The following is a 21,867-nucleotide window of genomic DNA, read 5'->3' as shown; positions in this document are numbered from 1 at the left end:
TCATGATGGTTTAAATTTGATAGTTAGTATATGTATGTCATATGTAGTCTAGCATGTTCTCACATCTCACTGGTTTATTCATTCATTTATCTGACAAAAACACAGTCTCCCACACTGTTAACATAGAAGGGAGACAGACGCCACCAAGTAACTGCACAAGGGAAGCAGAGGGGATACATTATCACAATACAATCATCTTTTCATGCATTGGAAGTAAATCATTGTGTGCAGTGCAGTGTGTATGCCCAACAGCTGAACAGATGGAGCGATATGGCCTCCCCACTTGAAGGTGTAATTGAAAAAGTTTGTGACATTGTCAAGCAGAAGTATCACAACATAACACATACAGGATGAGGATACAGACCGAACATATATTGCAAATGAAGCTTTATTGCCAGTGACAAGAGGGGAAATATCCAGAACGGACTTTTTTCCACAATATATTATATTCTGATCTTGATTTAAACAGTCCAACACCGGTTTTAAAAGTACACATATAAGTTACCATCGCCCTTAAAGTCCTGCAGGTCTGACGACATAAGTTTCACCTCAACACAACGGCCAAATAAACACACCCAATTATAATTTATCAATCACCGAACCAAGGCCTAACCATGCAGCTTTTGAGACTGGAGAACCCCAGCACGATCCTCCCTTGGAAATCAATGTCATGGCATATTTCCTAGTAAACAGAACAACACATCCATAAAGCCTCAGGCATGGCTTTTACAAGGATACGCTCACAGATACAATGGCACTTTATACAACTTGGAAAAGAATTGCACACAGAGCTTGCTGAACATACTTTATATCAGAGTAACAAACAAATTGTTGGAAAATGGTCCAGATTTCTTTTTACAGTTGTTTTGGTTGCTATTTAGCTGTTTCACCATTCATATGAGGGACCTCCACCATAGCCACTGGACAACAACTGAGTGATTGTGACATTTGTGTGAAAATGTTTTCAAAACAATTCAATGAGTGGATGAATATAGTTTTTTTTTTTTAATCAATTCGATGGAAGATCTGATTTCAAAATAAATACATTATTTTGTAAAAAAAAAAGACTTATATTGCACTTTCCATCAACTCACTGGAAGAGTGTGTGATAAGGGTAAACGTGCTAGATCTTTGAATGGCTGTAACACGGGCACAAATCCACACTAAACCTCTGAGCACTTGCATTGTTGTCATGGAAACACCACGATAGCCGATATCCAGTGTGAGGGCCATGGGGTGGACTTTATATCAGGCATCTCACAGCAGATCTGACATTAAACACTTTTTTCATTATCAATTACAATGTCTGCTTCCATGCAACCTAATGCAAAAGACAACAATTTGAACACAGCATCAGTTCACTGGTGTGTGATTTGCAACATGCTATTTGTGCTGTCTTGGAGTGCTGTTCTCTGATGAAATTACACACTCCATGTGACACTACAGCATTAACAGTCCCCTTGCTGATATTTACATTGTGGGTTCCTGGAGTGCAAATACTGTTATTGAAAGTAAATAATTTATTCTTTGGTTCAAAATTATACAAATATATTGAAGTTGTGTGTGCATACACCTGCACAACACCCTACATAATACAATCTGTAATAAATCTTATACTAATTTTAATATTTATTATGTGTCCATCTATAAGTATTCTAAAATCATCCTAAATAATCTCTTCTCTTGTGACATTGTGACATTATGGATGAAAAAAAATAACTTTATGAAAGGCAACATACTGCATGTCTCTATTGTGTGTGTATGCAGGAGTGCACACAGTCACTCTCAATGTGTTAATGCATGTTTGGGTATGAATATATGTATCCTCTAGAGCCTATATAATATTCCTTTCTTATGACACATTCACAATGCATGAATCACAGGGTAAAACAGCGATGTTACATGAACATCCCACTTGTTCAGACATTTATAACTGACTTACACCTGCCTTTGTGTCAATCATGCAAAACAAAAATAAATATCTATTAGTATAAACATGAAAATAATCACCACTACAGTCATACACACCCACGTACTGTATACATATTGAGATATACACAAACTTCAAACTGCACGATAGTCCACAGTTTGAACAATATCTAAAGATACACACCAAAATAGAAAACAGAAAGGGGGTAGGGGGCAAATGAAAGAGTCATAGCTGGGTCAAACAAGTAGCACAGAGCAGCACTGAACTCAGTGTAGGCACAATCTGCTTTTTACATCATCAACAACAGCCCCAAAGAAAATCCACAGCTACTGAAACATAGGTGACCTATACAAGCACACAAATCAACAGGTCAACAAGTAGACAGTACATTTTGACACTGCATAGAGTTAAAAACACAGTCCAGGCCAGCACTCAGCTGTACCAAGCTCACGGCGCCAAGATCTGATTCTAGCTATCAGCGTCCACACACACACGTCTGCGCTTGCGATTAGCTATGGTACGTCATTGTTATCTAGACTCTGAGACTTTCCCCCGTTCTCCTGGGTGACTCAGTTGGCCTGGACTGGTTTTGGACCCACTGCAACGCCATTACAGTCGAGAATGTACTGCAGACAACCTTGAGGTGGGCGCCCGGCACCGTTCTTAGTGGGTTCGCCAGCGATCTCTCCCTTCTGGCCAGCTCCCTAAAAAGAGAAAGAAATAATTTACTCATCCACCAACAGCTATGATCATTTTCTTGTAGTGAGATCTAAACAAATAGCTAGAATATTGTAATCTTGCAATATAAATAAGTGACAATATAGCACATTGTAATTATATCTACAATGATAATAAATCAACACAAGAGTCTTGTCTCTAAACTCTGAGACAGTGTGTGCACTGTGCCTTTGTGTTACTATACCTGGGATGGCTGTATAGTGGTGGGTCTCTGGGGAGCATTAGCTTCATTCTCTGCTAACAGCTTCATTCTTGTCAGCACCATGTCGGCAATGAGCTGTCTGTCCTCAGCCTGGTGCTCCCCTACCAGAGGCATGGAGGAGCCTGCCACCTGCACCACATGGAGGATAGTTTCAGCAGAGAATGATGGGATACTGACATCACTTTACGTAAAGCTTGTCCTCATATAAATGTTGGCTGGTATATTGAAATAGTTCGAATGAAGGAACAGGCAACATTTGTACTTTTTTGGATTGATACAGCTCAGTATGTTCCTGAAGTTTCATTACAAGTTATCCACTTTCACTCCTGAGCTGTAGCTGTCAAAGCTGATAATCGTACACTCCTACCTCTGTGATATAATCTCTGCCATCTTTTCCATGGATGGCTTTGACTGCACAGATATCCAGACCCCCAAAAATCTCTGAGCACGTGTCAACCCAGAGCTTGTACCTAAGCATACCAATCAACACAAGACTCAAAACCGTGGTCTGATTATCACTTATTTCTATTTCAATATAATAAATATTATAAAACACAACAGGTTATCACACCAATAGTAACTTGCTAATAACATGCAACAGAATTAATGAACTTCTTTTTTTTTAAAACTGAGAATATTTGCTATGTCAAAATAAAATTGTTCTTGTCTTGCAGTGTGGGATACTGATTGAACGCTTACCGGTCAGTCATGGCTACTTGTTCAAGCATAGCTGAGCCTGTGTTGGTCTTCCAGTTTCCAGAAATAGATGTTCTCCTGAGAAGTGTGTAAATTGCACGAAATTAAAACAAGTTCAGGTTTGTTTCTCATTCGCTTCTTAAGTTCATAAATATATACAATCTTACTTACATGTAGGCTTTGTAGTCACTGCCAATCTTCTGGATTCGGATGTCATACTTGGAGTCAATGAGAGGCTCTGTGGTTGTGTACGTCTGGGTGAGAGCTACGACACTGGCTATGTCCTGGAACTTACTGTGATTGTCCACCTTCACCTGTGCACAAAAACAGACACATGAGACAGAGAAGAGCAAAAATACCCAGGATTTAAAAAGGCATCTGGCACTAAATTGACTCTTGTAGACAGCATGATGCAGACGAATTCTGATTATATTCAAACTGTATACATTTCAATATATATTCATCACGACTAAAGTTAGGAACATAGAGAAACAAAATTAAGCATTATTTAATTTTGCAACAGGAAACATCTCTATACCTTTCCAATACCAGAGTGGGCGTGTCCAATCTTCACAACAACAGGGAATGATGGCATGCTTACCTAAAATAAGAAAATATACTGTGAGCTGTTGCCTTAAAATTCCCTCTATGCTTTCATCTTGCAATTTCAAACATTTGAGAAATATTTTGTTTAATTCAAAAACATTTTTCTTCAATGCAGTAAAAAGTGGGTGGTGATGGTTTTCTCACCATCTCCTTATAGTTTGGGTAAAAGGTCTGCTCAATCAGAGGGAACTTCTCAGCCCCAAGTTTCCTGTAGGTGTTTATAAGTTGAGCAAACTGGACACACAAAAAGATAAATAAATTAGTATTTAGTATTAGTATTAGTATATTTAACATAGTTAATTACTGTTACTTGATAGATAAAAGACAGTGAAGCTCTCCCTGGCTGCTGAGTGCCTACCGCCCAGGGCTTGTCACACAGGTTGTAGATTGACTCAAGGGAGTTGATGCTTGGGACACCTCCATATTGCAGACCAATGATCAGGTTGCGAAAATCTTCGTTCTGGGTCATACTGAAGGCATGTTGACGAATGAGGACAAAGTCTGGCTTGAATGACCTAGAAGATAAAATTATAGCTGAGATGTGACAAAAATCTCACCAACCTGGGGCAAATCCTGAGAGCAGTGGGTATGAGTCAGAGAGTCAGCACTGTGGGTGGATTACATTCGCACTGATTAAAACAGTGAGTACCAACTTGTGTGAGGTTGTGTGCATCTCACCTGACAACCTTGGTGCCACTCCTCAAAACCTGCATGTTAACGTTGCAGGTCCCGTTGGCATGAGCCACAACATTGATCTCATTGAATTCAGCCTGGGGTTACAGAGGTTACAGAGGCATATGAGGATAGAGTACTTAAATCTCTCTATTCTGTTTTACATAAGTACTTAAAATGGATATCAGTGGCTTGGTGAAACTTACCTGCTCCACTTTGATGTCATAATCCCCATATACTTTCTTTCCTTTGAATAATTTTGCCCTGTTCAAAACAGAAACACAGAGAATTCATAAACTGTTAATGTAACAATAAATTCTATAGATTCCTTACAAAGATATTTCAAATTGATATCCAACCCAAGTGCAAATCTAGCCCTGACTAATAATCACTTTACAACAACATGGAATATGAATTAATGTTGAATGTATGCCACTAGAGTTGAGTGCATGACACTCAACTCAGGGCAGACAAATGCTTCCTTTCATGCTCTTCCAACTGCTGATACAAAGCCTCTCTAACAATTCCTCCCTTAAATCAAGCAGCGAGGAGAGATATAAAGCATTACAACATTTTTAAAGGCTGTATAATTCTTACAGGAAAACCTTCCACAGCGTAGACACAGATGCAATTCAGTATATTCTACTGCTTGGTCCATTTGCAGTACCACCCAGTAGGGTCAAGAAAGGATGCAGTGACATTCCTATTGAGCACACTGAATACACTTTTTCAGAAAATGGCTGCATCTTTCATCACTTGTGATTCATCACTTTTTAAAACAGAGTAACTGGCTTTTCTTGCTTGAATTAAAAACTGCACTTCCATGTCCTGAAACACCTTTTCTCCTGAACCACTGCTGGAGAGGAAATCTTTTCCCATGCGACTTAAGATTAAGATGGATCAGTGTCCGTCTACTGACACCGCACGAGATGAAAACTGCAGAACTCACACAGTGACTGCTGCTGTTAACAGTGTGTTCGATTTCTTTGGCTTTTTTTTTTTTTTATGACACTGATGTGTAGGTGCTGGGCCTGACAACATAAGCTTTGAAGGTAGAAACATCCGGGGTCATCTACAGTAAATCATTATTAATGGACTCTATCTCTTCAAGTTGCCACAGAGGAGGTTTCATTCCCGGTTTCCACTTCCACAGTTTCAAGTTCGCACTTCAATTAACAGCCATCAGCTGCAGTGCAACAGTGGTAAACTGGTGTGGTGCTAAACATTAATGAAAGAATGAAAGAATTTGTAGACCGTCTATGTTTCAGAATGTGCAGATAATATCTGGCAGACGTGTTTCGGAGTTCTCACTTCCTCTTCTTCTTAGTGTGTACCAGCTTGCTGTCATGTACCCTTTACTTCGAACTCATTTAGTGAGGAGGTAAAGCTGAATAATTCATTCTCAATCTAATTACAGCATGGGGATGTATTTGGCTGTGGAGGAAAACAAACATTAAAATATGAATCATTGCTCCTATATCTGGGAAAATGAAAAGCCTACTTCGCACTGTGATGAATAGTCTTAACCAATAAACACAGTATGAGCGACAGTGTTTCCAAAACATCACCCCTTGAAACAGACAATACAAGGTACGAAAAAGACAAGCCTAGCAATATTATTAAAAGTATAGCATTGTTTAATTGATCTATGTGTTATCACTCTGCAGACCACATGCCAGCTCAGCCTATACTGAGCACAGAAGCCATATATTCAAAGAGGACATGATCCTATAGTACATTTAACATGATTTTCAATGCTGTGAATTTGTATGTTTTAGTATTTGGCAGTCACTTCAAAGCAACCGTGTTACCTTGTTAAAATTTACAGCCATTCTGTGTTAAGTTTAGTTGCTTTCCTCACGGCAGCTGTCATCCAAAAACCAAGGACATTCTGGTTATGTGTTAGTAATACTTCTGCGTTTGCCCTTGATGAACGCGCTGACCTTAAAAACTGGAGTTAGTCACTGGGCACTGCATTTATGGCGGCTCACTGAGAGAGAGACAGGAGCGTGATAGTAGCTGTTTATCCCGATCATTCATTTGTAAGAATCAATATGGGTGCTCTTGACTTGAATTAAAGATGAGGTGAGAAATAAAATGAGATAATAAATATATATATAAATCTTTCTCTTTTGTCATGTCAAGAGTAAGTAAGACAATTTAGAGGATGAAAAATGAAGCAACTTCATCAATGGCTGCTGTGTGAAGATATTCCCAAATTTCATATTGAAAGAATTTTTAATTCAGATGATTCACCCGGGAGCTCGGTAAGCAGGAGCCCTTGCTGAATTTTAATGTCATCACTTAGCCTGTTTAACATTCACTCTCACATGTTAGTAATGTTTCAATAAGGTTAAGCTCACAATACTAATCACTCTTTTCCTGATAACAGTTAAAACAGTATCCTATGTATTTATGTATTTTAATTTTGAACACTGAGTGACTGAGACTACAGAAGCAGCACAGCTCAGTCATTAGACTGATAAGTAAGACAGTGTACCATCTGCTCCTCCTGTCAAAAGAGCAATTTATAGCAAAGCATTCCCGGAACAAAACAAACCTCTCTGTATGTCTGGCAGCCTCATCTAACAAGTAAAAATGAAAGAATGTGTCTGTCTCTATATGTGCTGTGACCCAGGCAGTCGCCATGGTTCTATCAGCACACGTTTTATTCTGCACAGTTTTATTAGGTTTGACACAACCTGTTACATGGCACCTATTCAAATACTCATCCATAATAATGTCTTCTATTTTCTCTGGGTGCCAATTTACAAATTTGTCAATATCTTACAGAATCTATGTAACTACAGCTAGACTCAATTGTAATTTATTTGATAAAATATACAACATACTTAACTTGAACAAATTATGATTACTCAGAATATATAATAATAATAATAATAATAATAATAGTAATAATAATAATGAGACAGTAATGGTAATTTGAACTTGAGTGGTGCCATAAAATGCCGTATTTTTACACAAAATTGCCAACATATGCCATACTACACACTATATATATCTACTGTATCTGTATCTACATATATATTCAGTGTGGTCCAAAAGTCAAAAACCACTTGAATAGGAAAATGGTCTCAGACCTTTGGACCCCAGTATGTATATATACTGTATATATATATAGATCATCTGAGATTTACCTGATTTGATAGGATAAATACAAGCTGATGCCTGAGCCCTCTCCTTAATGCAATTAGTCTGGAGGACTCTTTCCTGATTTCATTCTACGTGTCCTGGGGCCACCAGGACTCATCACTAGAATTTTCTGTTTTGGCAGTGGGCAGAAAAGTGTCTCGAAACAGACCGTTGTGCAATGAGATACAGCACATAAACAAGCCCTCAGACTCAAGGTGGGCCAACATTACAGAGAATATTAGGCACTCAGCGAAACCAACATTATAATAAAGAGAAATTTCATGCTCTTACAGCTTGCCAAAAGCTATATTTTTTTTATGGTTTTCACCCTGCCACCGTGAGAGCTGAATACAAAGCATGTAGTATTACAAACACGTAAGTACTTTTTCTGAAGCTTTGCCCTCCAAGTCATTTTCAACATTACATTTTTTCCTTATTTTAAATTTAATAAATGAAACGTCAGTGTAGTGCTAACATCTACGAGCTACAGTAGACGAGCAGACCTACATTACACTGAATAAACCAAGACTGATTTGTACTACTGTAGATACTTACAACCACTGGGTGAAAGATCTTATAAAAGAAACCAAAGCTATTGAGCAAACATGTACAGCTCCCCTCTCAGTGATATTGAGCAGCCATGAAAAATAGATGCAGCACTCAGACAGAGGGAACCTATTGAATTAAGTATTTTAGCTAATCTCCCAGGTGGATGTGTACTAGATACACAGTATGATGCAAGAAACTGGTAGTCTGTGGAGCTCATGAACACAGTCAACTAACATTATATTGATTAACTGCATCAGGTACCAGTAATAATGTCAGAGCTGGAGATTAACTGACATTTTTCTCAAATACATAGGAGCTACTACATATTAGATCTTGTTAGACAGTCTCAGCCCAACCTACTCCCTATTCTCAGTTAGAATCACCTTTGATGAATGACGTGGTTTTAGTTTAATGTATTATATTGTGTTCGTCTGCCAGAAAACTGAAAAGCAGCGTCAGTGTATTGGCACACCACACTGTAATCCTTATTCTCCAACAACTGAACTCATACGGCTGGCATCCATCCTGCTGACAGAGTCTCAGCTTACTAACATTGATCAAGGTTTCTATTATATAAATGGGCAGTCCTACAAAGGGTAAGAGGACACTGCCAGGCCACCTGAATTAAGCAAGGCAATGCACTTAAATCTGTGTGATTTGGTGTGTTTTGGGGCCACGTTCCTCATAAGATTCAATTAAATTCAGCACTATATGCATCTTAATCAGTGTGAAAATAAAATCCTGTCACAGTGGCCATCTTGTTGTGGTCTCCACACAATGTAAAACATAAACGACATATTACCCTTGATATGACTCTCAACATTCAACATGACAGCCTGCACAGATTGATGCCAAATGTGATGGATTTTTGTAATAAGGGCATTAGACAAATCTGTCTGAGAATAGTCAGTTGAAGTCTGGCCATGTTGTTCAATGTTGAAAAAATTGTGCATAGATTTAATATTGATTTTATTTCCATGCCTCAGAGCCCAGCGTCCACAAAGTCAACCAGTGAGAAAGTAGTCCCTATGTGCTTTCCATTAGAAAGGCATCACAGGATTGAGTTTCAGTTCTCTGCTCTCTATCTCTAGGCAGCAACTAGTAATGTCCATACATAATAAACAAAGGGAGGAAACAGAAATCACAGATGAATTGTGCAAATGTGTGAGCTCCCCACTGCACTATCCAGCTGCACAGCTCTAGCACACATAATGCTGTGGAAAACATGTCAGCTGTGTAAACAAATTTTGATCATGAGGAGATGGAACTGACATATTTTTTACTGTTCAACAAGATATCAGTCTCTATGCAAAATTAGTTTCCTCTGAATCCATCAGCATAATCATTTAAAGCACTTTAATTCTTTGCCACACTAGACTGACAAAGATGCTTGCTTTAATACACCTCTAAAAAAGAGCTCTGACTGTTAGTGTAACGGCTCAAATGACTTATTGTAAACCCACTCTTAACATTAATACTACAATGGCCCTTTCTCTCCTCAGGCTGTGAAATATTTCTTTACTTGCCCAGCTACTGCACACCCATATGCATAACTGACTAATGGCAACCTGTGCACCATGCTCTGCAGTAAGTTACATTAACCGTTCCCTATGTACACTATGTGCAGGGCATGTCATGTGATCTGCTATCAGTGGGAAGGGGGGAAACCCCATTGATGGAAGGAAAGCACTGCAGTATTTAGACTACTTCCAGACAAATAACATGCTTTTCCCAATTCTGCACAACCTGTGGAACATCCATTTTTAAGAATGGTAAAATGACACATTACAGGATAACACTATCCCGATTTTAGCTAATTCACTGTATTTTTATACAGGCAGTTGTTATAAACCCTAGATTCTATTGTTTCATTATGTTAACAAAAAAAAAGACTAAAGACGAATATTTACTACAACAGAGAGAGAACAGAGGACAATACAAAATCCTCCATTTTGGTATTATGTCATTACTGCTGAGAATCAATGGACCATATTTCCCTAAGTATTGGCTGCCTCCACATATTACTGTAACAGAGACATGCTGTACCATCAAACCACAGCAGAAGTGCCCATTCACATCTGCAGGGTGCTTCATACAGATGTCGTTTCAGTGGGTCTTTAAACGTTACCTAACTACTACATCCCCATGAAGGGAAAATCAGAATTAAGGAGCAAACCAACAACACATAGCGTATAAATGATTTGTATTGAAATACATGACTGAGTAAAGCAGTATATTTTCTTACCACTCCTGTTGTGGTTCGTCGATGACCAGGAGAATCTTAAACTTCTTAGGTGTCGTGACTTGGGTCTGCTCCACTAGCCCTGCTGAGGCAGCTGTCTGCTTAACAACGTTGGTGATGGAACTAAAGAAACCCGCTCCGGTGGACTGAGCCGGCTGGGATTTCCTCTCTGGAGCAGGGGAAGTGGCTGGAGGTGTAGGCCCAGCTGTAGGAGACTTGGCAGGGGTGGTGGTGGTGGCAGGTGGAGGAGGCTGAGCAGGGTCAGGCCTCTGGAGGTCTGTCATGTAGCCATTGGGCAGGTTGGAGATGAACGTGCTGTCCGAGAGGCGCCGGCGCAAATAATTCATGGCTGGAGCTGAGAGAGGAGTAGAGTCAACAAGCACTGGGTGTGGAAAATTATTCTGCAGCGGAGTCCCTTTTCTTAGTGTACAGCTGATAATGGCCGAGCTCTCAATGCAAACTCCCAGCGACTGAATTCCCTCCCAGCTCAGCGGAGCATCCTCAGAGCTCCCCCTCACTGGCAGTGACGCTACAGTCCAGCTCAGCCAATCCCCTTACACTATGCTTTCCTCAGCCATTGCAAATGATGCTCTAGCTGTGCCTCTCCTTCCTCTTCTCGTCCTCTCTCCTCTACACTCTCACTCACTGGCGTGCCTGCCTTCCCTACCCCTCCCCCATTTTCTACTGCCTTACAGGCGTCATGCTTTTTTGAACCACAGCATGGAAAATAGAGGGGTTTCCAGTGCAAGTGCAAGAGGGTATACTGAGTGCTACATCATAATTGCCTCATTCCTGCTCCCTCTGTCCCTCATGTCTTCTCTGCCCTGTGTCTATGCACAGCATCACTCTGTGTGTAAAATGAAGCCATGAAATCTAAAATGGCTGTTAAGACTAGTGGGCAATGTTGAATGAGAGGAAAAGCGTCAGCAGCAGTCCCTTGAGACACAAATGCATGCAGTAAACACTCTCTCTTAATTGATTTATCAATCCCTATATAGCCACCTATTTAGTATATTAAAATTTCCTACAAGACATGCTTTACCTCACTATTTTAGTAGACTTTATTTGACAACACTTTTCATATACACATTCACTTCTGCAGATGTAAAATTGAAACGTTAAAACAAAGACACATCTTAGAAAATTTCTCTGTACTAAATCATCTGTTCATTACAAAATTATGATAAAAAGCATATATCTTCCCAAAGCACATATTAATAACTTCATCACTAAGGAAAATGTCGACAAACAATTGCCACTGCTACTAGTCCCTGTGAAGTACATTAATTGGCTGCTCTATCATGTTTTAACTGGTTTATATACAAGGAGTATACTGTAGAAACAACTAAAGCTGTGTGGTGAAACTATCACAGATCACCATGTGTCCAACACAGGTAACAAATGGATATTTTGAAAAGGGCCAGGAAACACATCAATAAATCAATAAGTGGCAAAGCTCAGAAGTCACCATAAATCTAATCAAACCTCTGCACGTTTTGAGTCTGATGCACACAAATATGGGGCCTTAAGTGAAAATAATTTAAAGATTTATATTTATATGTTACTAGTTATTTCTCAGCATGACTATTTTTCTCCCAAGACAAAAATTACTAGTTGACTGGTGTCATCATTAAGGCACTGATCTTTGAGGACATTTAGCCATCAGAGATTTAAACAGCAGTGAAGGTCAAAGAAAGGCCACAATGCTGCACTTAATATGATGAAAATGATAATAGGTAATCAATTAAAATACTGTAAATATCAGACTACTTGCACAAAACGGGTAAAACCTATGCATATGCTACATGTGTTATACATAACATTCTTGATAAAGGTAGCTTTAGTATCAACTGGCAAAAAATGTCCAAATAGAATTTTGGTCCATAACTATAGTTAGGATGCAGGATGTTATGCATGATAAAACAATTTATTTCATCCTTTTCAGTGTGGAGCAACCAAAGACTAAGTGAATCTTTTGCTTAAATGACCAAATTAACTTTGCATTGTTCTACTGTTCTATACTACTGTACTGGGCCAAGCTTCTCTATTTCTAACAAATGGTAATTGCTAATAAATGATTAAGTACTCCTAAGAAATAATAACATTTGTCAGAGCATAGCTTTACAGGAATAGTGGAGTTTTGTTGAATCCATGACAGTGACAACTACAGCTCTAATTATAGCCTTTATGTTTGTACTTTGTTTAATATTGTCATTCTGTTTCTCAATATTGTAATTTTACTGTCACTCTGTCTGACTTTTTATTTACAACATCTGTTTCAAAACTATTGTGTTTTTCTTCCTGTAATGGAATTGGGTATGTAATGACAGAGGGTGCCATTTGTTGTGCAGATCGCAATTTTGATATAGGATTTTGGGCTATGTAAACAAAGGCTATGCATAGTTTCTTGTGTATTGTATAGGTTAAAAGTAGGGTGCAAGCATTCCGGACTGAATATCCATAGACTGGAAGTCTCGCCTTATTTTTGTATATTGGTCAGAGATACAATGATGAGAACAGTCTTCATTTATATTTATATATTGGCTTAATAGAAGCTTTAGCATGCACTGGAACTTATGCATAGATGCTAGGGTGACACCGGCTGGTAGTAGTGGTGCAGTGAACGACAAAACTGACCTCCGCTTTGCTGAAATACTTAGCCCAGCATTTCCCCACAGATGTTCGTGGATGAGAAGATCCAACAGCACCGCATGCCCCCGCTGGTCTGTGTTGCAGTCAGGAGGTTGATCAGCTGCTTGCGGCGTGCTGTTTGCATCAACACTATCATGATATAATCGTTGCAAATTATGCAATTGTACATAAGATACATACAATTGGTGATGTCTTAATGTTTGCCCTGTCTGGCTATGAGTGCCACTGGCTTTATGTTGAGTGTGCTTCAAGTTACAAAAGAGACAATGCAAAAACGTATTGAACAGTAGGTCCACAGAAAACTTAAACATTATAATTCACAGTGTAGTGTAATGTCATATTTACCATCCCCAAACTTTGCTACCATTCGCCTCATCTCCACTAGGGCCGCTCTCCACTCTTTTGTCTGTGGACTGGTCCGGTGGGAAAGTGCGTGAAGGCACTGAAGCTGGGCTAGCCATGGTGTTGTTGTGGCTGTAAAGCTAAATTTTGTCGATGAAGTGAGTAACATTGACTGTTAATGTTAAACTACCGTTGGAGCTTTGTTGTTGGACATAAAGTCATTGAACGTAACTGAACTGTAAGTTGTAACTGAGGTTTAGGTTAGTTCAGCGTTTATTCGGCTTTACTAATTGAATCGAGAACATTACTTACTTACTCCAAAGTTGGTGACAAGCTATTAATGGCTAACGTTAGCTTGTGCCATAGACAAAGTAGCTAAAGTTAGCTAGCTAGTGTGCAAACTCCTGCAAATAAGTTAGCTAAAATAACAACTGTAACACTATCTTAATTACTGCTTATTGTAATAATAGCTTTTATTTCAATGTATCTATATCGAATATAACTTTCTTAACCAACTTGTGCCAGTAAAATTTAGCTGGTTAAAGCTAGCCTAGCGGTTAGCTGAGCCTACGTGTTTTACTAGCGTAAATGCTATCCTTTGAATCGTTAACGTCAGCGCCAGGCATCGTTAGCCAGCCAACCGTTCTAGTAAAGAGAACACTATCCACGTTAATTAAATTTCTCCAGAAGTAAGTTATATTTAAATTGTCGTGTACTATCTGATTTTCCCAATTTCTCTTCTGTAGGATAGACGCTTCATTCTCTTCGCTGGTATATCTTGCTAACATCGATGTTAGCAATTAGCCTGTTCGTGTAAATGCTATTCACTAGAATGGACCTGTTGAACTCTCAGTTCCTGGACAAAATGAACAATAACATTGGGAGACTGCACTACGAAGGTCAGTTTGCTAGTGTGTATTTAACTTTTTGTGGAAATAATATTTGGCGTGTTCTCTAATTGCCAACACGCCAATTTCGTCAAACGAAGTGTTTTGATTTGCAAATGATGTTAACTTTTATTAACTACCTCACGGCTAGAGCCAAGCTCACAAGTAAAATAAGTCGGCATGGTTTTTTTTTAAACTCATTGTGTGTGTGTGTGTGTGTGTGTGTGTGTGTGTGTGTGTGTGTGTGTGTGTGTTGTGTTTCATCCCTCAGTGTACGATACTATAAGTCTTGTAAGCCACAATAAATGACATTAGCTGTTCTTTCTTTGTAACAGGATTCTAAACCCTCATATTTATCATGGTAGTAATCTCCACACAGACCTTACCCAGACCAAGAACCCACTAAAGACTTGAGAGATGATGATAATGAGTGCAAACTTCATACATTTTTCCTATTTGATGCAGCAGTTTGCAACTTCATACGGTTTACATTACATTTGTTGTGCCTATAGAGTGAAATATATACAAAGAAATATTTAGAATAGTGAGCACATTTTTGCCAGGGAAATGTCTTGATAGTAACAGTGTGTGTAGCATTTGATTTCTACTTAAAAGGAAGCAACTTTACTCCAGAAATCTCCTGTCCATTGCTCAATCGACCTTCCCAATCAAAGATCTCCGATGACTAAAAACAGTCATCTTTCCATATTGGAGATGTCACAGTTTTCTCTTTAATTTTAGGATGACATGACCTCTTATCACCTGGCAATTCTTGCACGAAATTGCAGTGAAAATAATACATTTGGACTAGTACAATAGAAAATATTTTAGATATTCATGATCAATTCTGGAAATATCTATTTATAATTAGATTTAATCTGACTTTAATTAGATTATTTGCACTGTTGGTTCCTTTCCCACAGATGAGTCCAGGACACCCTCCCTGCCCACTGCTATGTCCAACATAACTGGGCCTCCTCCACACTGTCCAAGCAAACGGAAGTATGGTGAAGAACAAATGGATGACCGAATCAACTGTGATGATGACCACATGACCAAAATGAGCAGATTGTTTGCCACTCAGCTGTAAGTGCCTTTCAGAAGTTTAAAACATTAATTTTTATTGTGTCCAAGCCTAATTATACTAATATTGTATGGGATAATATGTGTTTTGTTATTGAAGTGAACTACTATGTGAGCACTCCGGCTTCCTCCCACAGTCCAAAGACAAAAGAAACTAAAAAAATCCCTGCACATAATTGTTCACCTACTGCAGTTACTTAAGTAATTATGTTTCAGTCCTCAGGCTTCATTAGGTACAATTCATATAGGCAAACCGCACCAGATATTGATTGATATTGATACAAATTGATATATAGATATAAGATAGGGGAAATCCTCAACAAACTTAATTTATTGAACAAGCCCAAGAAGAGTCAAAACCATTCAGCCTGAAAAAATCCCAGTTTGAGATTATGAAACAAAAGTCTGAACATGACCTTGCATGCAGACGCCACCTCCAGGCTGTAAATCATTGCAACTTTAAGAGACAAATTGGATTGGATTACCAGGACACCATAGTCTACAATTGAGAAATCGTATATGTAATCTTTAACTAACTCTGAGAGATGCCCACAATCATGAAAATGCTGCACACTAAAAAGGACAAACAAGACTAAAATCCCAGCCTATGCTGTGTGCTAGAGTGTTTCATAGACACGAGATGTGATCCCTGATATATGCATTGTTTATGAGAAGTTGAAGCTGTGGTATATGTTTAATTTGTCCTTTTTTTAAAATCAAGGGCCCGTCCCTCTGCTGGAGACAACCGTAATGAGCACTGGAGTCACAGTCCTGTGGAGCACATTACCTCCTCTTCTAATGGTCTCCATGGAGCCCACCTTTATGCTTCCATTTCTGGCTATGCTGTAGACCAGCCTCTGCCTCTGACCAAAAGCAGCCACGACATTGGAGTCAGCGGCAGAGAGAGGTCTGTCATGGGTGGGACTGTAGAACGGCAGCAGGTATGTCAACTTGTAACACATATGGAGGGTACATCTGGTGTTCATAGTGACAAAATCCAAGCAACCAAGCATCCAACCTGAAATAGGGGATTGATGATAAAATAAATAAATACATGATTTTGAATCATTTGGTTAAATTAAACCTAATTCATGCCTGTTGCGTCCACATGGCCATGAGAGCCTGTGTAACATAAATTTCATTATTTGCCCACATTTGTGAACATCTGTGACCCCAGTGCAGACACGCTTGCTGGCCAAAATTTGCAACTGCCTGGACGGTACGCACTACAGGGGTACTAACTGCTCATACACTAGAAAAGCACAATGTGTCACCTTGTCAATGCTGGTCATGTTTTGCACCAGGTAATGTGCGGTAATCCTTGGTCCTGCTTTGTTAAGCACTAACATACATAATTTTCTTTTTTTGACTTTTAATTGTTCAGCCAAATATAACCAGCAATGGAACTGTTGTTTTTGCTGTCGTGAGGCTGCATACCCTAGTTGTAGTACTTATAGAAGTGCGTCCACTTGCAAATCTGTGAGTGTTCACATCCGCATTGAAGCAACAAATCTTAAGGAAGTGAAAACTGTTCTGATAATGGAGGATTCTATTTGTATCCGCTATTGTCCGCTTTCCCAATTTATTGAGATATCTGCAGTATCCAATGTAAGTTTTGTTTCTTGAAACTTTGGCTGTGTTTAGACATGTAATGTTACCCAAAAGTTATAATTTTTTGCAAGCAACTATATGGGAGATATTTTAGGATAATGGATGACACTGACTGCAAAGATAACCGGTTTTGTTTTACAAGGGCTTTTTTAAAATAACAGCTTAGTGGGAAGAGGAAGGTGTCAAGAGCAATGATGCCAAAGAAAAATTTGCCACGCTTGATAGCTAGCTCAGATTTAATGGCAAAGTTAACCTCAGGGGACACAGGGCTATATATCATCACACACACACAGTTAGAAAATAATTTAGTCTCCATTTAAAAAAAAAAAAAGATTTCCGTGAGGGTTACTTTCCTTGGTTGTTTGACTTTCACTATACAGATTAATGTAGATAGTTATTGTCAGGAGAAAGTTCATAGATTGTGGCATTGTTAATTTGAGAGAAGTAATAGATTTGCTTTTGTGTATTTTGTATATATCAAGTCTGTGGAGGAGATCTGTGAGGGGTGTACAAACCCTTGCATAGTAGTGTGTCTGTGTTAGCTGATTCTATGTATTTTTTTCCATCTATAGAATCGTCCCTCTGTCATTACCTGTGCCCCAGCGAGCAACCGCAATTGTAACCTCTCTCACTGCCACATGAATGGCTGCTCTCCCAGCCCATCTGCTGATCAGAGAAAGACCAATGGTAAGCCTGTCATTACAACACACAATGTGCAGTCTAAAACTCTTAATATTTTCCTTTCTCTGTAATATTGTCAATGTAAAAAAACAAATGAAAGGGAATGTACTACATTCACTATGACACACTTGTGTGTGCATAACAAAGTTTAAATTTGATGCTCATTGATAAAAAAAAAAAACATCTTTATGACATTACACTCACAGAGCAGTCTATTATGGACACCATACTAATACTGTAATACACTGTAAAATAAACAATAGACTCTGCTCTCATTTATCCATCAGAAGATGGTAAATTGTGGCTGTAAAGGGATGCACATCATCAACAACAATACACAGATTGACTGTGGCATTTAAATAATGATTGATTGAAGGACCCAAAGTGCCAAGAAAACATTCCCCACACCATTACACCACCACCACCATCCTGGACTATTGACACAAGGCACATTGGGTCCATGGATTCATGCTGTTCACAACAAATTCTGACCCTACAATATTCAGCTGTCAAGATTTCTGTTCTTGGCTCACAAGAGAGCAATCTGACATGGTCCTCTGCTGTTGAGATGAGTTTCTTCTCACCACAGTTGTTAAGAGTAGTTATCTGAGTAACCATAGCCTTTCTGTCCGCTCCAACCAGTCTGGCCATTCTCTTCTGACCTCTCTCATCAACGAGGTGTTTTCGTCCACAGAAGTGCTGCTCAGTGAATTTTTTATTTTTTTTGCAGTATTCTGGGTAAACTCTAGAGACTATTGTGTGTCAGAACTGGAGAGCAGCAGTTTCAGAAACACTCAAACCAACCTGTCTGGCACCAACAATCAAGCCACAGTCAAAGTCACTGAGATCACATCTAAATTCTACAGGACCAGTACTGTATTATGATTCAGATCCTGGTGGAACCAGTTTAGGCCTAAACAGCTTTCATTCTATTGATTCCATGGTGATCATAGCTTTGTTTATTTTCTATATTACATGCTTGGTAATAACAGGGTTTTTGGTCTTTTTCCTCTACATCTAATTTAATTTTAGCTAACACAGTATGTGATCCTGTGATTGAGGAGCACTTCCGTCGCAGCCTTGGGAAAAACTACAAAGATGCGGAGCCTGTGTCCAACTCAGTGTCCATCACAGGTTCAGTGGACGACCACTTTGCCAAGGCTCTGGGAGATGCCTGGCTCCAAATCAAGGCCAAGGGTGGGGGTCATCAGACCCCAGATGCAGATCCATGAAGCAGAGGGAAGTAAACATTACAATCGCCTTCTTAGTGTTTGCTTCTTGCCAAGCATCAACTTCCCTTAGCAAAGAACAATATAAGACATATAACGTGGTGCTCTCCCAGGCTATTTACTTTTGGACATTGAGGGCGACCTTTTATTAGAATACTCAGCTCATATTTGTTCTCCAAAATTGGGAAAGTTTCTCAATTGAAGAAGAAAAAATAAATATTGCGTAGTTGGATTGACGATGTTGGTTGTCAAAATTGTACAATCATAGATTTTATCTTGCACCGATAATGAGATTCACAAAGTTGTCGGATGTTAGCTCATGTTCTGTTTTACCTGCCTTTCACTTGCCTTGATAGCCAAAGAAATTCCTTGCCTTTTCCATCAACATATAAACCATAGATCTGGTCTTCATTGTTTCCATTCTAAAATCACACTGCTTTCTGAATCTGTATTACTTGAAAAGGACAGCCAGGTCTCATTTGCACTATTACATTTCTGACCGTTTAGGTAGCAGGTTACCTGTTTCAGTTGGAGCTAATATGTTCAAGAATGCGTCTTGTGTTTTGAAATAGTGATAATGCAATTAAGGCTCTGGTCCCCCTGCTTTCTGGAGACACTAGACTAATCTGTCTTCTTTATGATCCTGAACTGGACTTATCCACTGTTAACTAAATAATTTTAGTTTCCTGTCTATATGCTCACTGTGGCTGATTACTTAGTAAACTAATATCAATCATAGTACATATCTCTAACTAGAAAGCATGTTTCAAATAGCTGGTTTCTATTACAATCCTTATTCTATACTATATATTTACTCAGAATTTATTTTTTACCTGTAACATTTTAGAAATACTCACTGCTGGTACAGTTGTACTCAATATATTTTTTGTATCTGGTTTTCATTACTATATATAGGTTTATATCTTAGCATCCATCTACAAATCACAGCCTCTGGCAAGGTTGTCTGAATGCAGTTTAATAGGCTACATTGCTTTGTTACTCTGTGGAGCTGGATGCTTTATACATGACTGAATACAGCTAAATCTGACCTTCTGTAGTACAGTCTTTTAGCAGTGGCTTTATTTATTCACAACATGTTGATGCTTTCATGTTGACTTTTGACAACAGAATTCTTTTTTTTAATTTGTTGAGAACACAAGAGGATGTCTCCATTGCTTCAATGACAAAATTGATTTCCCTTAAAAACGAAGATTTTAAAGCAGATGCAATGTGAGTGTCCTTAACTGTTGAGTAGGCATCATTCCACCGTGACTGCCAGACATGTATCAGTCATTTCAGTTGTGTTCAGCAAATACTGTTACAGGTATGTTTGTCTTTCTTGATTAAGATGATGTCATGATGCTAGCTGCAAAAATCTTCCTTATTATGGAGAAAAGGTTAAAATGAGCCACAAAGTTTTTTATGCAGTTGAGTTTTGTTTAAATTAATTTCTCACCCTTCTGAAATTCTCTACTTACAGTAGCATAACCTATTTGTCAACACTGATTAAGATATGGTATTGTAAATTCAGATTTTTTTTGTTTGTCAATTAACTGTCTGTGAAAACATATACATTTGTATTAATATTCAACAGTTTTTAAAATTGTTACATACACTATCCTGTCTTTATATTTTATTTTACTCATGTAAGACTATCATTGCGCCGCGCGGAATGATCATAGATATTTTGTTTTCTATTCAGAGTAGTGTACTCGTGTAGCATGGATGCTCATTATCTTCTAACCATGGTTCTATCTTTCTAAAAGTTGATTATTTTCCCACAGTTATCAGATGATAAAAAAGTGCAGGAACACAACAGTCTTTTGATCAAAGACTTTCTTGGTGCAGTGTCAGAAAGACTTCTACACTAACAGTTTAAAGAGTTTGTGTCTGTGTGTACCATAGTGGAGTTTAGGGATTATCATGGGATCTGCTTGTTTGACACAAGTAGATTTTTTTTAGTAATATGTTTGGGGTATTAGTCCATTGTTATTTAATTGCTATGTTTAGACTACCTGTATCTCAAAGACTGTTAGCAGAAAGGACCTGCTCCAGGTGTCATCCACATGTAAAACATATGTTCACTTTTGTCCTTATTTCTCTGGAAGAAAATGCCACTGTTTGTACTTAATTTCTTCCAAATAAACATTCAAATGCCAACCTTTGCATATTTCCTGTCATTCTTTTTACCAAACAAAATGTGACTGCAGTCATAAGAGCATGAGATACTTTATATTGTATTTGCTGACTGTCTGTAGCATGCAGTAACAAGTTGCAGTCAATCAGATTGCATAATTTAACAAAAAATATTCTTGCCAGTATAAAAGTGAGGCAATTAAGATCAAGTGCTGCTACATGGTAGTTGGTATATAGGTCAGAATGGGTATGAATGTAAGGTATTGAGGTGACAGTGTTTCAGTTTTCTTTTTCTTTCTTTTCCACAGTGACCAAAAAAGAGATACTGCTATAGGTAAACAGCAGTCTGCAGTGTATTGTTCCACAGGGTCCATTCAGATCCACTCAAAACATTTGTGTGCACCAAACGTGTATTTTGGGGTAAAATGTGGAGAAAGGTTCTTTGGAAACTCCTCAGC

The 21,867-nt window shown here is 38.6% G+C and overlaps 2 protein-coding genes across 5 annotated transcripts; one reads left to right on the top strand and one right to left on the bottom strand.

Annotated features, from left to right (window-relative positions):
* Positions 1 to 14: 14 nt before the first annotated feature.
* LOC111217264 (synapsin-2-like) lies at positions 15 to 13,851 on the bottom strand. 3 transcript variants are annotated; one of them, XM_022739042.1, is made up of 13 exons: positions 13,786 to 13,851; positions 13,426 to 13,554; positions 10,792 to 11,143; positions 5,051 to 5,108; positions 4,851 to 4,942; positions 4,531 to 4,687; positions 4,317 to 4,406; positions 4,105 to 4,167; positions 3,738 to 3,880; positions 3,570 to 3,644; positions 3,238 to 3,340; positions 2,853 to 2,999; positions 371 to 2,634 (listed from the first exon to the last, which is right to left on the bottom strand). In XM_022739042.1, the coding sequence occupies exons 3-13, from the start codon at positions 11,133 to 11,135 to the stop codon at positions 2,500 to 2,502; spliced, it is 1,407 nt and encodes a 468-aa protein (XP_022594763.1). In that variant the 5' UTR covers positions 11,136 to 11,143; positions 13,426 to 13,554; positions 13,786 to 13,851; the 3' UTR covers positions 371 to 2,499. The 3 variants fall into 3 exon arrangements, with proteins under 3 accessions (XP_022594764.1, XP_022594763.1, XP_022594762.1); XM_022739041.1 differs by having other exon boundaries at positions 13,426 to 13,569; positions 13,786 to 13,837; XM_022739043.1 differs by lacking the exons at positions 13,426 to 13,554; positions 13,786 to 13,851 and adding an exon at positions 15 to 151 and having other exon boundaries at positions 2,568 to 2,634; positions 10,792 to 11,381.
* LOC111217265 (transcription cofactor vestigial-like protein 4) lies at positions 13,847 to 21,433 on the top strand. 2 transcript variants are annotated; one of them, XM_022739044.1, is made up of 6 exons: positions 13,847 to 13,940; positions 14,529 to 14,681; positions 15,593 to 15,755; positions 16,474 to 16,693; positions 17,936 to 18,050; positions 19,077 to 21,433. In XM_022739044.1, the coding sequence occupies exons 2-6, from the start codon at positions 14,600 to 14,602 to the stop codon at positions 19,274 to 19,276; spliced, it is 780 nt and encodes a 259-aa protein (XP_022594765.1). In that variant the 5' UTR covers positions 13,847 to 13,940; positions 14,529 to 14,599; the 3' UTR covers positions 19,277 to 21,433. The 2 variants fall into 2 exon arrangements, with proteins under 2 accessions (XP_022594765.1, XP_022594766.1); XM_022739045.1 differs by having other exon boundaries at positions 13,919 to 14,020.
* The last annotated feature ends 434 nt before the right edge of the window (positions 21,434 to 21,867 follow it).

Source organism: Seriola dumerili, unplaced genomic scaffold (genome assembly GCF_002260705.1).
Source record: "Seriola dumerili isolate Sdu_G_001 unplaced genomic scaffold, Sdu_1.0 BDQW01000043.1, whole genome shotgun sequence".
Classification (NCBI taxonomy): Eukaryota; Metazoa; Chordata; class Actinopteri; order Carangiformes; family Carangidae; genus Seriola; species Seriola dumerili.
This window is presented reverse-complemented; position numbering and strand designations above follow the sequence as displayed.